The 15646-nt window shown below is 34.1% G+C and overlaps 1 protein-coding gene and 1 pseudogene across 8 annotated transcripts in view; one reads left to right on the forward strand and one right to left on the reverse strand.

Moving 5' to 3' along the window:
* DMTF1 (cyclin D binding myb like transcription factor 1) overlaps positions 1–15646 on the reverse strand; it is a 45259-nt gene that overhangs the window by 16024 nt on the left and 13589 nt on the right. For all 7 annotated transcript variants that reach the window (XM_081079252.1, XM_081079250.1, XM_081079248.1 and 4 more), the window contains 4 exons: positions 14744–14866; positions 9698–9792; positions 5990–6104; positions 4423–4499 (listed from right to left, as the gene is read on the reverse strand). In XM_081079252.1, the coding sequence (XP_080935378.1) occupies positions 4423–4499; positions 5990–6104; positions 9698–9792; positions 14744–14866 (410 nt within the window). The remainder of the gene's footprint in view (positions 1–4422; positions 4500–5989; positions 6105–9697; positions 9793–14743; positions 14867–15646) is intronic.
* On the forward strand, positions 5197–5695 carry LOC308510234 (fatty acid-binding protein, brain-like; annotated as a pseudogene). The gene is made up of 2 exons: positions 5197–5631; positions 5688–5695. The product of its transcript is annotated as a fatty acid-binding protein, brain-like (transcript).

The raw sequence follows: 15646 nt of genomic DNA on the forward strand, positions 1-15646 counted from the left end.
AAAACTTCAAAATGTTGCAAGATAATAGTGATACTTCTATGTTCTAAAAATAAGTTATATATAATTCAATAAAGTCAAGTTCTGTCAACTCCTTTTAAAATGATAAAAAAATTAAGATCTGAAAGTAGAAGGAAGAAAATCTCAACAAAATTAAAAGAATCAGGAACGAAATAAAAAATAGAAAGGATAAGCAATGCTAAAAATTGGTTCTTTGAAAAGATCCATTGAGACTAATAAAATACAAAATAATAAACTTATGGAAAAAGTAAAAAAAAAAGACAAACCAATATTAGAAATGAAAAATGGAGCCTAAGTAGAGATGCTACAGAGATTAGACAATTAAACATTATGAAATATATGGCAATATATTTGTAAACTTACATAAAATGAATAAATTCCTAGAAAAAGTTGACTTACCAAAACTAACTCAGGAAGAGATATAATATCTAATAAGCATAGACCATCAAGAAAATGTAATCATTAATAATTTTCCCATAATGAAAACCCCCAGCCCAAACGACTTTATAGGTAAATCTTACCAAACAATCAAGAAAAACATAATTCTGATTTTAAACTATTCCAAAGAAAAAAAGAGGGGGCACACTTCCTCATTTGTTTTATTAGTCTAGCATACCCCAATAGTGAAAGTAAATAAGAACAGTTTCAGAAAATTTTCAGGTCAAGTTCATTAACATAGATGCTCCAAATTTTTAAAATATTTTAGCGCAGTGAACCCAGCAATGTATAAAAAGAATAATAATCAGTACAAAAAATGAGCTCATTCCAGGAATACGAGTTTGTTTCAATTTCAGAAAACTTATTAGTGTAATTAATCACATGAGTATATTTATGGGAAAGAATGTAAAATCTCAGTAAATGTAGAAAGAGCATTCATAAAACTCAACATATATATAACATATAACATAACATATGTATATAACATGACATATATAACATTCCTAAGCAAGTTAGAATTTGCTGGTAATCTGATAAAAGAAAAAGATATGATAAGTATAAAGATTGGAAAAGAAGAATCATTTGTAGATAGATAGTGTTAGACATAAAAACCCAAAATCTATGAAAAAATTATTTGATTTAAAACAGTATTTAGCAAGGCTAGTGGTTACAAAATGAATAATCATTTGCATTTCTATACAAAGCTCATGAAAATCTTTAAAAGTTCTCATTTGCAACAGCATCAAAATTAAAAGCATTAGGACTAAATCTCAGGCAAGTTATGTAAGTCCTTTATGGAGAGGAAAATATAAAACTATCGAAAGACATTAAAGAGGAACTAACTAAATGGAGAGCTATACAACATTCTACAATAGGAAGACAGAATATTGTAAAGATGTTAATTCCCCTCAAACTGATGTACAGGTTCAATGCAGTCCCAATAAAAGTTCCAAGAGTTTTCCATTCTATGCAAGCTGATTCTAAATTTACAGCAGAAAAGCAAAGGGCCAAGAACATTAATGAAGAGACTTGTCTCATCAGATATTGGGACTTCTGAACATAGTGGTGTTTTGGTACAGGTATCAACAAACAGAACTTGGGAACAAATTAGAAAACCTAGAAACAAATCTATGGAAACTTGATCTAGGACAGAATGAACAATGGAGATTGGGAACAAACTAATATTCCATAATGATGCTGGGACAATTGTCAGCCATACAAAAACAACAACAAAACATTGAACCCCCATCTCACAACCAATAGGAAAAAATGAGAGTAAAAGGCAAAACTCTGTAACTTTTATAAAATAATATTTAAGAATATCTTCATGTCCTTGAGGCAGGGGAGGAATTCTTAAACAAGCATGCAAAATATAAAAGTAAAAACACGACAATTTTGGCATTGAAATTAAAAATCTTTTTTCATCATGTGACACCTAGAGAGAAGGAAAAGACACACCACTAAATTGGGACAAGATATCTCTAACATGACCAAAAAACCATTAATATCAAGCATGAATAAAAAGAATAAATATCAAGCATCTATAAAAAGAAAAACCACATAGAAACATTGGTGAAAGACACAAATAGGAACTTCAAAAAGGAAACACAAATGTCCAATAAGCACATAAAAATATGTAGTCAGAGAACTACAAATTAAAAACACAATAAAATACCATTCATACCCACCAGATTTGCACAAATAAACAGTAAAAACCAAGAAGAACCAAATGACCATTAACTATGAAATGGGTAACTTACAGTTATGTACATTTGCACAATGAAATAACAGCTAAACAAATCAACAGGACATTGATTCCAAAATCATAATATCTAACAAAAATTGCATAATATCTAGAGAATGATTACCTACATAAATTTCAAAAACAGGTAAAATTACACTGATATGCATTTTATACACTCTTTTGCATATTTAAAATCTGTAACAACATCAAAAAGTTTCTAAACTTTAGAATATTTCCTAAAATTTTGTTTCTGTAGTTTCAATTTTGTAAATGATTAAACTTAAATGTTTACTGAGCACCTACGTATATGCGAGGCACTGTGTTGCAGGATGACCACATAGTGAGACGAAAAGATTCTTCCACTATTTTTGGTTTTTGCTTGTGGCAGTTACTTTCATTTATTCTTTTATCCCAAATATGGAACATATGACATCTAATTGGTTTAAAAATGGCTCTACAATGTTCTTAGAGAACCACATAATAAAATCCATGGTCAAAAATCAAAACCAAATAAATTACCTTTTCCCATGATCAGTACATTCTTTTTTGGACATTTCCTGTTTCTGCCAATCTTATCATCATTCTCCCAATCACCCCAAACTAAAGCTCTTTAGTGATTCCAACTCCTCATTTTCCTTCTCCCCCAGCATCCAGTAACCAGGCTTCCTTAGAGATGACTGCTTATCTGCCAATTCTATTTCCACCAGTTTCAGGTCTTTACGACTCTCACCTGGTCAACTGAAATGGTCATCTAAAGTCTCAAATTTTAGTCATGGTCCTTCCCTTGGAGATCATCTCCAATCCCTTAGAAAAGAAATCAGGTGCTTAATTCCCAAAGTTCAGTGTTACCACTTGTTACTGCCTTAACTAAACCCATGCCTTTTTGCAGTTTTAACTACAGTGCATGTGACTAGCGGCCAACTTTAAAACTTATGAATACCTTTTCAATGGCCACTGTATTTTTTGCTTTTGAAACAATTAGCTTGATGGGAAGGATCTTTATTCATTAAGAAAGAATTAAAGTTTTTAACTCTTTATAATTTACAAAGCTTAGCTTGGGAAGGATGCAGCTTAAAATTAAGCTTCAGAATGTGGGGATTCTAGTCAGCTATGTATTTATAATAATGAAAAACTATAAACCATCTAAGTATCAAACAATAGGAGAATGGTTAAATAAATAAATACTGTATAATTCCCACTCTTAAAGAATGCTAATGGTTTACATTTCAAACATGTTCTATTTGAATCTAACTCTATTTTGGGGATGGCCAACAGTCTCTGGAAGACTTCCATGAGAAGAGCATGGATCTACCCTGATCTCTCATTTCACTAAGGTAGCAGTCTTTCTCATTTCCTATAGGACCAGAGTTCTAATTCTTGGGTCTTGACTTCAAAGCCCCATTTCCAGAGGCTACTTATTTTGGTTAAAGTTAAAGGACCTAATGTGGTCTGGGTTTGATCTCTGATTTTTTGGTGCTCAGCATTTATTCATGTGGTTACCTCCAGCCCTATTTTAGCCTAAGTTCTACCCCTTTTTTAAAGACTCAGCTTAATTTCTTGCTCTTCCAAATATTTTCCATAACTATCCTAAGCCTAATAATAGACTCTTCCTCTTTTGATCTCATGCAGAATTTACATGTCTCACTCACATAGTACAAAACCTTGTATCATTCTTCACCTGTTTTCAGCATTGCCAAGTGGACTGTTGGCTTTTCAAAATCAAACACTATGTGTCAAGGCAATTCATATCTCCAGTGCCTCAAAAATATTGTGTTCAACAGACATTTTAACAAAGAGGATTACCAAACTACCAGAAAATGAGCCTGAATATGAACTGAATTTTTTTCAAAAAGAGGACTAGTATGATGTCATAAATGCATTCAAAGAAGATGCATATTTTACACTTTAAACAATATAAACTTAAACTTTAATTTATAGGCTGCTTTAAAAGACAGGACTTTAAGATTCTGAGAGGCTATTAAGATTTTTGTCTAAACTTCAGGGTGTTAACTGAAGCAATAAAGCTATTTCAAACTGAGAATTCAGATTTGTTTAAAAATATACTATAATCATATACCTTAAAATTATTCAGTTGCAACATTAGCCAGTCATCCATTACAAAAATTACTGAAATGCTCCTAAGTACATATAATATGCTGCTTTGATATTTTTGCAATTGGCAGTGAACAAATTAGTGAAACCAAAAAAATGCCATAGCATACCTTAAGATAGCGTTCAATATTGTTCATCAAAATATCAATTTCTTCCTTGGACCACATCCCCTGCTTCCATTTATGTCCTTTAAAAGAAAACAAATAATGTTATAGAAAATGTTATTCCTTGAAAGGCATGAAATACTAAATAGATACCTCTCTTATTCTTTCAGCAGTATAGAATTAAGTGCTAAAATGACTTCTAAGTATTAGAAAAGCTCAATCCTGCTGAAAAATTTCTCCAATGAAAAATACCCAATTTTATGGGCAAAACATGTACAAAGTATTCTAGGGCAAGGTAAACATAATTCACTGGATACCAAGTGAACAATATATTCTAAATGAGTATTTATTCTACAGTGGTTAAAAACAATCAATTTACTTACTTTTGCTTCCTTTCATTACTTCACAGTGGCAGATACACAACCCCCCACTTTCTTGTAGCAGCTTCCTAGCAATCCTTATGAACACTATGTGACAGTAAGTCTCTAAGCCACTTATCAGACCCAAGTAAGTAGATCTTTGAAAAGGCTTGACTTCCTACTCCCGCAAACAGTAACTATACTGTCTTTTAAATACTACCATTGTACAGTTGTTCAAAAGTCAACAGGACAAAATCTACTTCATATCAGAAAAATGATCAATTATTGAAAAACAAATGTTAGAAGGCAGGAGCTACTATGAGGTGCAAAGGGGTCTTCTGAATTGCAGTGGCAATCGGATCCAAAGGTCCTCGCTCCTGTCTATTTTATTTGTTTTGGAAGCTGACGGAAAAGGGCAAGGATGGTGGAAGCTTTCTGTGCTACCTGGAAGCTGACGGACAGTCAGACCTTTGATGAATACATGAAGGCTCTAGGTGTTGGCTTTGCCACTAGACAGGTGGGAAATGTGACTAACCCAACAGTGATCATTAGTCAGGAGGGGGACAAAGTGGCAATCAGGACTCAAGCACATTCAAGAACACGGAGATTAGTTTCCATCTGGGAGAAGAGTTTGATGAAACTACTGCAGATGACAGAAACTGTAAGTCTGTCATCAGCCTAGATGGAGACAAACTCATTTATGTACAGAAACGGGATGGCAAAGAAACAAATTTTGTAAGAGAAATTAAGGATGGCAAAATGGTTCTGATTCTTACTTTTGGTGATGTGGTTGCTGTTCGCCACTATGAGAAAGCACAGAAAGGTTCCTGTTCCGGAGCTGGAGAAGCTCTACAATGTTTGTTTTCTCAAGTCTCAGTGCTATCCTATTATCCTGCAAACTTATGTTTGCAGATCATTAAAATTTTAAGCTACATTTTTTAAAATTAAGAAGTGAATACATTTTATAATTTCCATTGGAATGTAAATCAAATTGAAATAAAAATCTTATACCATGGAAGGAAAAAGAAAAACAAATGTTGCTTTCATGGTCTCATTCAGAGTCATTCAGAGCCAAATTCAATGCAATAAGAGAAGCTCAATAACTGTAACTACTTAATCACAATCATGAAGGTCCAAAACAAATTCCTAATGACTACAAGCTATTTTTACCTCCATTTTTTCCACTGGATACTAAAATTCACAGTATATCTTACCTTTGTTAGTCAAAGAATCCTTATCTTCTTTAGTTGTAAACCAGGCTTGGCTAACTGCGGAAACCTCCTCATTACCCAAGGGAGATATGTCATCTAGTTGCTCATTCTGTAGAATCTTGAAAAAGTCAAAAGTAAAAAAAAAGTAGCAGCTTGATTTAATACTCAACCTGATCCATCTCTCTTTGTAATGCTAAGCATTATAAAATTCTAATATGGTAAAATGGGTTTCATTTGTTGTATATATAGTAAAAACATATTTAATTTATTGGAAGACAAATATTTTCTTGCTGTTTTTATTACAGCAGTATGAATACAAAATTATCTTCATTAATAAAATATGATCTTCATTTAAGCAAGTAACTCTGTACTAGTACTAGTGGCTTGAATTTTATAGAATATTGACTAAGATTCCAGTAAGTATTTAAATCACTATAGGATATCCAGAGTCATCTGTATATCTATATATGAAAAATGAACTTATACATACAATAGAATGGAAATGCTGGGGTTAAGTGTTATAATTGTTAATGTCCTCACAGGTACTTCGCTGCCTAAATATATGGTCATGTAATCTCGTGTTAAATTTAAAGGATTAACAGGCTAAGCCAAAGGACATTATTCCAAAATCATGGTCTGCTTACTGTTTACTGACAACTTTGTTTTAGCCAACCACTAGAGCTGATTCTTACCCTTATTAATGTACTTTCTTTTCAAAGAACTATATGGTACTACTACTACTTATTATTGTAACTAAACTAATCTTTGTTAAGAAATATGCAGTTAAAAAATAAGCTTTATTGAGACATAATTCACACACCATAAAATTCACCCTTTAAAGTATACAATTCAGTGTATTTCAGTATATTTATGCAACTATCACTGGGTACATTTCCAATTACAGACATACCTGATCTTGCGAATTCTGCAGGAACAAAGTTGCTTTTAAGAGTTGGACTTGGGCTAAAGAGAGCTATAGTGTAAGTGAGGAAGATTTGGCAGCAGTGCTACCGTATCAGCTCTGAGCCAGCCCATCAGAGGCAGGCCAAGATACAGGGAGAGTCAAATGCTTAGTGATCGCGCTCTGGAATGGATCAACTACTAAGCTATGTCACTGGCTCGAGGTAAGTCTAACTGTTTCTTGAATAAGCAAAAAATGAATTTCTAATTTCAAGAGGAAATGAAACCCGTCACAGTTGGAAAGAGAGAGAAGCTGTCATTAAACAACCAAAGCACAAGGAGAGGAAAAACCACATCTCTTTATTTTTATATTTGGTGGTAATGAATATATTCTATGAATAAAAGCGTTTTTTTTTTTTTTAAATCCATGGGCAAAAAGCTAGGAATCACTGAACAAGTATGAAGTTTTATAACCATATATTGTGTTGTACATCTTAGATTTTTTTCTTTTAAAGATCAAGAGGGCTTTACAAAGCTGAGAATTCAGACAAACTAGATAAATAATGTCGAAGGACTCTTATTTATATTCTAAGGATCACAATTCTATCACTTTTGACACAGGAACTATTCATCAAGAGTGATTGAGAGAGCTATCAAAAGACTTTAGTACATATAATATCCACTTTTAAGAAATGTTATGTATGTAGAAAATGATCTCCTGAGATGATCTTCTCTTAAATTAATCAGCTGGTTAAAAGGTTAAATCATCATTTCCCAAAGTGAGTCAAAATATACAGCAAAGGCCACTCTGTGAACTTCAGGAATAAATAAACCTGTTATGATGATTAATTTCCATCTTTGGACAAATACTTAATGCCTTATGGTTTACATTTTCCTGAGGGAGAGTTATAATCATTACTTAAGACATATAATGTTGAACATGTAAACAGCCACCTAATGAAGCAAATGATTATTAAATTTGAACAGTAATATTCAACACTGTCAATAACAAATGAGTTAAATGAGTATAGCAAGAGACTCAGGTACCTTAAACGGTATCTATACTTATACTTAGTATATAGGTATTAGTAAGTTTTACAGTATTTTACTGGTATTTCCCACTATTCTTTTCATAAATCTTTGAAAATTACTCAGTCTTTATATAGTATGCTGTTGCTTTTTAAATGTAGCCTTTGTGAGTTAATTGTAGGGTTTCATGTTTATTATATATGCAGGTTTAGAAATCTAAAAATAAGTATTTCACCCAATGAATACCTCTTACAACCACAAGGTACTATATATATTTATAAATATTTTAGTGTTTAATTGTTTTTTAAGCTAGTCTCATCACTGGAATGAGACACAGTACATAAACTAATAAACTACATGAAATAGCTACAACTGGTTTGAAACAAAAGGACGCTGCAAAGCAGACTATTTGTGAACTTTTAACTATGCTTTCATTCACAACCTAATGTTAATCTTATTAAACATATATTAGAAATTATTAAAAGTTTTTTCATTTATTAAAATGGTAACAAACCAAGAGGCTAGTATTAAATTATTAACTCATTAACTCCTTGGAAATAACCCAAACAAAAGAAGCCCAGGATTTCTCTAACTAACTTTGCCACTGCTCAATGTTACAACTAGGTTGTAAACCAAATCATATATATGTATACAGTTATTTTTACTGTGCTGCAAAAGGAATGGAAATGAGACTACATAGTATTTAAATCTGAAGTAAGTTTGACAGGCCCCATTTTGAAAGAAGGATGTCCTTTATTGTTTCAGAGGGCTTAGAAAAAACTCCTGTCCAAATTACCCACTGATATCCAGGACAGAGCATGAGGATTTGGAGCTGTCTCAAAGCTATCGGAAGATATCACAGACTTACTCCTCTAAAAATTCTGTCATTCTGGAACCACTTTGAAGCTCCCTATTGTAAAAGGTTCACAGTGCACCCACCTGAGATGTCCTTAGTCCTTGATGTTATACATCAACTTATAACTATTATACTTCACTGAATATGGGTCATTGTGATGCTTCACATAAGAAAAATAAGGGGACAATGTCTATTGTCTACTTTAAAAATATTTTGTTAAATGAAGAGATGAAGTAGAAGGACAAGCTACTGAAAAGAAAGCCACAATTAGCCAGAGATAAATTTATAAATAAAATAGATTTAATCTTCAGGTTAGAGAGCAAAGAATTCTGATTACTTTGGGCAGAAATAACTTATGAGACAATGAAAGAAGTTCACATAAGAGGAAAATAGTAAGGGTGATTATTATGCTACCTCTAAACACATGGTAAAACGTATGTGGTCCTACAGGCACCAAAAGGAACTACCGTAACTACAACCATTATAACTAAAACCTATTTGAAATGACTGGCTTCCAGTCACATAGAAGAGAGAACACACGTAGCCTTTCTAAATCAGTCACTTACAGGTACCTCCTGGGTAAAATTATCTCAAAAAGCTTTGTATCTCAATCAGTATCTTACGTAACTGGTAACATAACATTTAAAGTTATTTAACAGTCCAGGTGAGATCACTCCATAAAGATAAAGAATGCACACTCATCATCTGTTTCAACAATGTGAGTCACTCTATAGAAAATGTATTTTAAAACTCTGTCTTTGCTTACAATTCTGAGACTCACATATGTGGGCACTCAGAAACCTGAATGAAGTAGTATAGTCTCCATTTTGTGGTTGCTAGTTTGTCAGACAAAAGATGTTCGTGCCATTTTAGCACTTAAGGTGTAAAGGTAGCCTCTTGCAGCCAGTAAAAAAGACTTACTATACCTGGATCTGTGTCACAGTTCCCTCAGTAATCTCATCATCTGCCACTTCTGTGGTTGCAGTCATGGTCACCTCAAAGCTCTGGTCATTTTCTGAAACTTCAAGAAAAAGAACAATTCAACTCCAGAATAATAATGGCAGGTTCTACCGATTTAAAAAACAAAAAAACAAACAAAAAAATACCTATGGAAAAAAATGTGACCATCTAATTTCCTAACACATTCTTGGTGTGTGCATGCGTGTGCACACACACACACACCATTCATCATATACTAAAACACACATGCTTAACAAACATTTATTGTGCACCAAATACATACCAGGAATTGCTTTGGGTAATGTAGAGACAGAAGTGAGCAAAAAAATCAAAAATCCTGTCTATTTGGCACTTATATCCTAGTGGGTTAGACATAAAATGAACACAATGTTATGTTGGATGGTGATAAGTAATAAGGAGAACAAATAAAGTGGAAAGGGAATGTATTATTGGGAGTAGGAGAGCATATTTGAAATTTTCGATAGGAAGCCAGGAAAAGTAACCAAGACTTGGGTCAAAGTGAGGAAGAGCACTTCAGGCAGAAGGAAAGCCAAGTGCACAGGCTGTGAGATGGGGGCATGCCTGGATTTTCCTAGGAATAGCGAGGAGGGCAGTATGGTTGAAGTAGACTGAACAAAAACAGTAAGATACTGTGTGGGGACTTGTAGGCCACTGTAAAGACTTTGGCTTTAACTCTGACAGGAAACCATTGGAAGATTTATTTAGAGTAGTGATATAATTTGACTTTTATTTTAACAGGATCACTCTGTCTGTGATAGGGAAAACAGCCTGAAGGGCAGCAAGCGCTGGAGTAAGACGATTTAAGAAGCCTATTCAATAATCATGATAAGAGGTCAGTGGCTTGGATCTGAATGAAGGCAAGTGAAGCTGATGAGAAGTAGTTCGAATAGTGGATATATTTTGATAGTAGAGCCAATAAAATTTGCAGATAAACCAAATATGAAAGAAATGGAAAAGTCAAGTGTTATACTGTTTTATGCTTTTGTTTGTTTTGTTTTTATAATTTTATTGGGTTAACAGTGTCTTGTTTTTTTTCCAGGACCCATCAACTCCAAGTCAAGTCGTCGTCCTTCAATCTAGTTGTGGAGGGCACCGCTCAGCTCCAAGTCCAGTCGCCATTTTCAATTAGTTGCAGGGGGCGCAGCCCACCATCCCATGTGTGAATCGAACCGGCAACCTTGTTGTTAAGAGCACACGCTCTAACCGAGTTAACCAGTCGCCCCTATTTTATGCTCTTTTTTCTAATCTTAGCTACTGAAAAAAATATACTTGCCATTAATGAGATGGGGAACATTGTAGAAGAAGTAAATGTAAGAATTTAGGAAATTTCAAGAACTCAGTTTTAAACATATTAGTTTGAGATACCTACTAAACAGCCAGAGTCAAGAGGCTGGGAGTCGTCATCAGAGGCAGGATTTAGAATCATGAATTCTAAGGACGAAGTAAAAACAGAAAACAGAAGTAGTCTAAGAACTCAGTCCTAGGGCACTCCACATCTTTTAGAGATTGGGGAGATATGAACAAGTCAGCATAAGTGACTGGTAAAGAATGGACACAAAAGTAGAAGAAAACTAGAGGAATGTGTTCCCTGCAAGGCAAGTGACAAAATGTTTCAGGAAGCAGGGAGTGATAAATATTGTCAAAAGTGTAGCTTGGTCAAATAAGACAAAGACTGAAAAAAAAAAAAATCACCACTGTATTTAGTAACAAGACGGTCCCTGGAGATCTGGGAAGAAGTTTTGGTGATATTATAGGTGAAAGGCGGACTGAAGAGGATTTAAGGAACAATGGAAGAGGAAGAAATGAAGACAAGTATAGGCAATTCTTTCATGGTATTCTGCTCTTAAGGGAAAAAGAAAAATTGTATGGGAGACAAAAGTGGGCTAATGGGACTTTTTTATTCTAAAGAATAAATTTCAGTTTGTTTGTAATGCTAATGAGAATAATTTAGATGCCCATAATCTAGAGATGGACAAACGATTCAGAAGAGAAAGGAAAGAACTGTGAAACAATGTCCCTGAATAGGCAAAAGGGGTGGGATGTAATAAATCAAAGGGAGGACCTTAGTTAGGAAAAAGATACAATACATAGATATAGATACATGTGGGTGTGTATTTGTGATAGTGAAAACTTACAGAAATTATTTTCTGGCTACTTCAACTTTCTCAGTAAAGAAGGAAGCAAGGTTATCAGTTGAGAGTAAAAATGGTGGAGGATGTATTGGACGTTTTGGGATGTATGAAACTGTCGTTTCAAAGTGGGAAAAAGAACACTTCAAGAGAGGTATGGTGTGACTGGCAGGCAACATCATGAACCCACTTCAAGTTAATGGTCATCAATTTAAAGTGAGACCAGTCAGCCTGCTTGTGCTGTTTTTCTCCGATCAGGTATAGACATAAATAGACAGGCAGATTTAACTAGGGTTGTGGTTTCATCAAAGAACATAGAAGTGAGGGAAGGAAAAAAGGACTTGACAGTAACCATGAAACTGAAACTGGGTAAGGAGAAAACAGGACACAGTGGAGAAGGAACAAAGAAAAAAATGGTAAGATCAATGAATCCCAGTGGGACAAAGGATCACAGGAGTTCAAAAGTATTAGAGGGAGCTGGAAACACAGGAAGTAGTGGTAGGAAAACAAAGTCTGAAGTAGATCACAAATAGACTCCACAGTTAATAGGCAATAGCAAGAGTGTTAACAGGAATGATAAGTGAAGTGTGGAGGACAACAGGAGTAGGAGGCTAAGGTATTGCAACAATCATCTAAATGAATAACCACCAAGAGTTATAATTGCATAGGGAACAGAGTAAACACAGTGGTAGATGACGGCAAAAAGCAGCTTTCAGTAAATGATTGAGACTGATTACCACATGATTGAGACTGATTACCATGAGTTAAGAGGACTTTTAAGGCTTGGACAGATACAGTTTATCAGTTTTACAAAGCATGTAAAGAAAACCTGAATATTAAAATTAAAATTTAAGTTAAATCTTTAAACATTAATATTCACCTCCACAAAGTCAGCAAATGACTTGCCCATTTAATCAATCCTAGATGACAGTGATAGATATAGGACTTTCTGCTTTTATGTGACTTTTTTTAAATGTGGAAACTTTCCTAAGTTGATTTTATAAACATACTTTTTACAAATCCAGGAACCAAGTAAATACTTGAAGCCCACTTTTCATAAATTCAACCTTATCTTGAGTATTAGGCTCCAGAATGCCCTCCATACGTATTTTGCTATGGCCCAACATCAAGCAGCTCATGTATTTTTATGTCAACACATTCCTATTATCTTAGCCAGTTAACTGAATATAGTGTAAAGGATTCAGTCTACCATAAACTGGAATGAAACATCAAGTATAACTTGACCCTATGATCGTGATCAAGGCTAGCTACTTTAAACAAATGAATTAACCAGTCAAAATAATCATTAGAAAATTCTGGCTTAATAAAATAAGTCCTGGGGATGTAATATACAGCATAGTGACTATAGTTAATAATACTGTTACTATATATTTGAAAGCTGCTAAGAGTGTAGATCTTAAAAGTTCTCATCACAAGAAATGGATGTTAACTAGACTTATTGTGGTGATCATTTCATAACATATACATAAACCATACCATGTTGTACACCTGAAACTAATGTTACATGTAAATTATATCTGAATAAAAAAAATTCTACCTTAGAAAATATCCATATAGGATTTCATCTATACAGATAGGCCAATCAAGTTTTAAAATTAAATCACAATGTAACGACAGTCAAATGAGGAAAGTTTAAAAAAATCTTATGAATCATCATTAGGAGGAAAGATCATTTAGTTAGACATAGATTGAATATGTTACAACAGACACAATATTAACATTAACACTCAAGTCTCATAGTAAAGTGATATAAAAGCGTTTCTTTTCTATAAATTTAATAAACAAACTCTAAATATAGAGTATGTATCTACTTGTGAAGACATGATTTTCCATGATGAAAACTTAGTTTCCTCCACTAGATGAAGATGTGATTTTGCTTGATGTGAGTGCAAAATTAAAGCTCTTGGATATGGCAAGACTCTCCATTATGCAGAGTGCCACCAACAGCCAGCCTTGAGCCCCAAGCCATTGCCATGGACTAGGACATGTATCCCAGCTTTGTGGGGCCCCCATAGTCCAACAGGAGTCCATACTTTTTGCGAAACAAATCAGAAATATAATCTAATGTTACAGTTGGCGTGTTGTAGTCTTTTGCCAATAGTATTCCACTTGAAATAATATAACTCCTTAGAATCCAGTCTACTCTAAATGATCTTGGAATATAAACATGTTAAAAACATTGTTAGTGAGAATAAACTAATCAGACTACCATCAAATTTCCATTTGGCTATATATCATATGAAGAGACAGTAGAACATTGGGATTAAAAGCATGAACTAAGGAACCAGACAGAATGCCTGGGTATGACCTTGGACAAATTATTATACCTCTTCTGCCTCAGTTTCCTCATTTGTAAAATAGGTATAATAATAATCCCTACTCTACAGCATGCTTTCTCAATGAGGGCAAATATACTTCTGGAGTGTGTGTGTGTGAGAAAACCTCATTCTCTTTATTAACAAAGCAAGGACATACACAGTACATTAAAAAAACAAAAACCAGTGTATCTGTGGTATTCAAACTTCATGGGGTGAGCACGATCTGGAAAAAAAATGTTTAAAAGAAGGCTCCTGGATGGGGGTGAAGGGACAATAAGAAAAAATGAAAGGTTGAGAAGATTAAATTAGACAACATATGTAAAATCATTTATAACCACTCCTGATGTATAAATAAGTGCTCACTGTGAAATAAGTGCTCATTGTGTTAGTAAAAAAGAGGTTTTTCTTGACTAAATGAAGAAAAACAGAATGGGTTTTAGTCGACCTTCAAATGCCAATTCAACCTCTTGCAAGCAAATTTGATTTCAAAAGGGAATTCTGTTCTTAATTTACAGTGACTTACGTGGAAGTGCAACAACTGATATGCAAGGAGTAGAATCATCAATACTCTGATCATCCTCAGAAGACAAACAAAGCCTTTTATGTGGAGGTTCAGTACTATCTTCTGAGTCTACTTCATCAGCTTCTAATGAAACAAAAACAAAAAAATCTCACAACCTTCAAACCAATGAGGAAAACACAAAATCTTCAAGTAGTGACTGAAAAATTATCAATTTGCTCAGGTAACCAAACCCAGCTGTACCAGTAGGACTCAAAACAACACTGCCTTCTCTATGTCTAGTGCAGTACCTCAGCTTCTATTCTTAAGACAAGGAATTATGACAAAGGTACCACTTTTTAAATGTCACACTATTGTACTGTCAACTATCTGGCTTTCCAAATATTTCACATGTAAAGACAAGGGGTAGTTATTTAATTCATTCACAAATATTTACTTAATGCCGATTACGTGCTAAGTGATGGGAACAGAATAATGAGACACCCTGACTGTCAAGGAGCTCACAGTGTAGTGGTGATAATGAAACTAACAATTTCAAAACAGTCTAATAAAAGCTATGAAGGCAGAATGAAGAGGCTGTTATGTGAGCACAGAGGAGAGGCATTTAATTTAGACTGGAGGTGAAGGAAGGTTTCCTGGAGAAGGTGTCCTGAACTTGAAAGGGAAACAGAAGCAGGGGGAAATGATTATTACTGGCAGTAGGAGTAACGTGCAATGACACTGAGGTATGTAAAGCTTAAGGCAGGTTAGGAAAATAAAAACAGTTGTGAACTGTTGAATATAAATACATGAAATGTGACAGGAAGTAAGGCTGGAAGAAAAGCGAGACGATGGGAGGCCAGCGAGACGATGGGAGGCCTGCGTGCCAAATTAAAGAACCTGAATTATATCTAAAAACCACAGTAA

This window comes from Rhinolophus hipposideros, assembly GCF_964194185.1.
Source record: "Rhinolophus hipposideros genome assembly, chromosome: 18".
Classification (NCBI taxonomy): Eukaryota; Metazoa; Chordata; class Mammalia; order Chiroptera; family Rhinolophidae; genus Rhinolophus; species Rhinolophus hipposideros.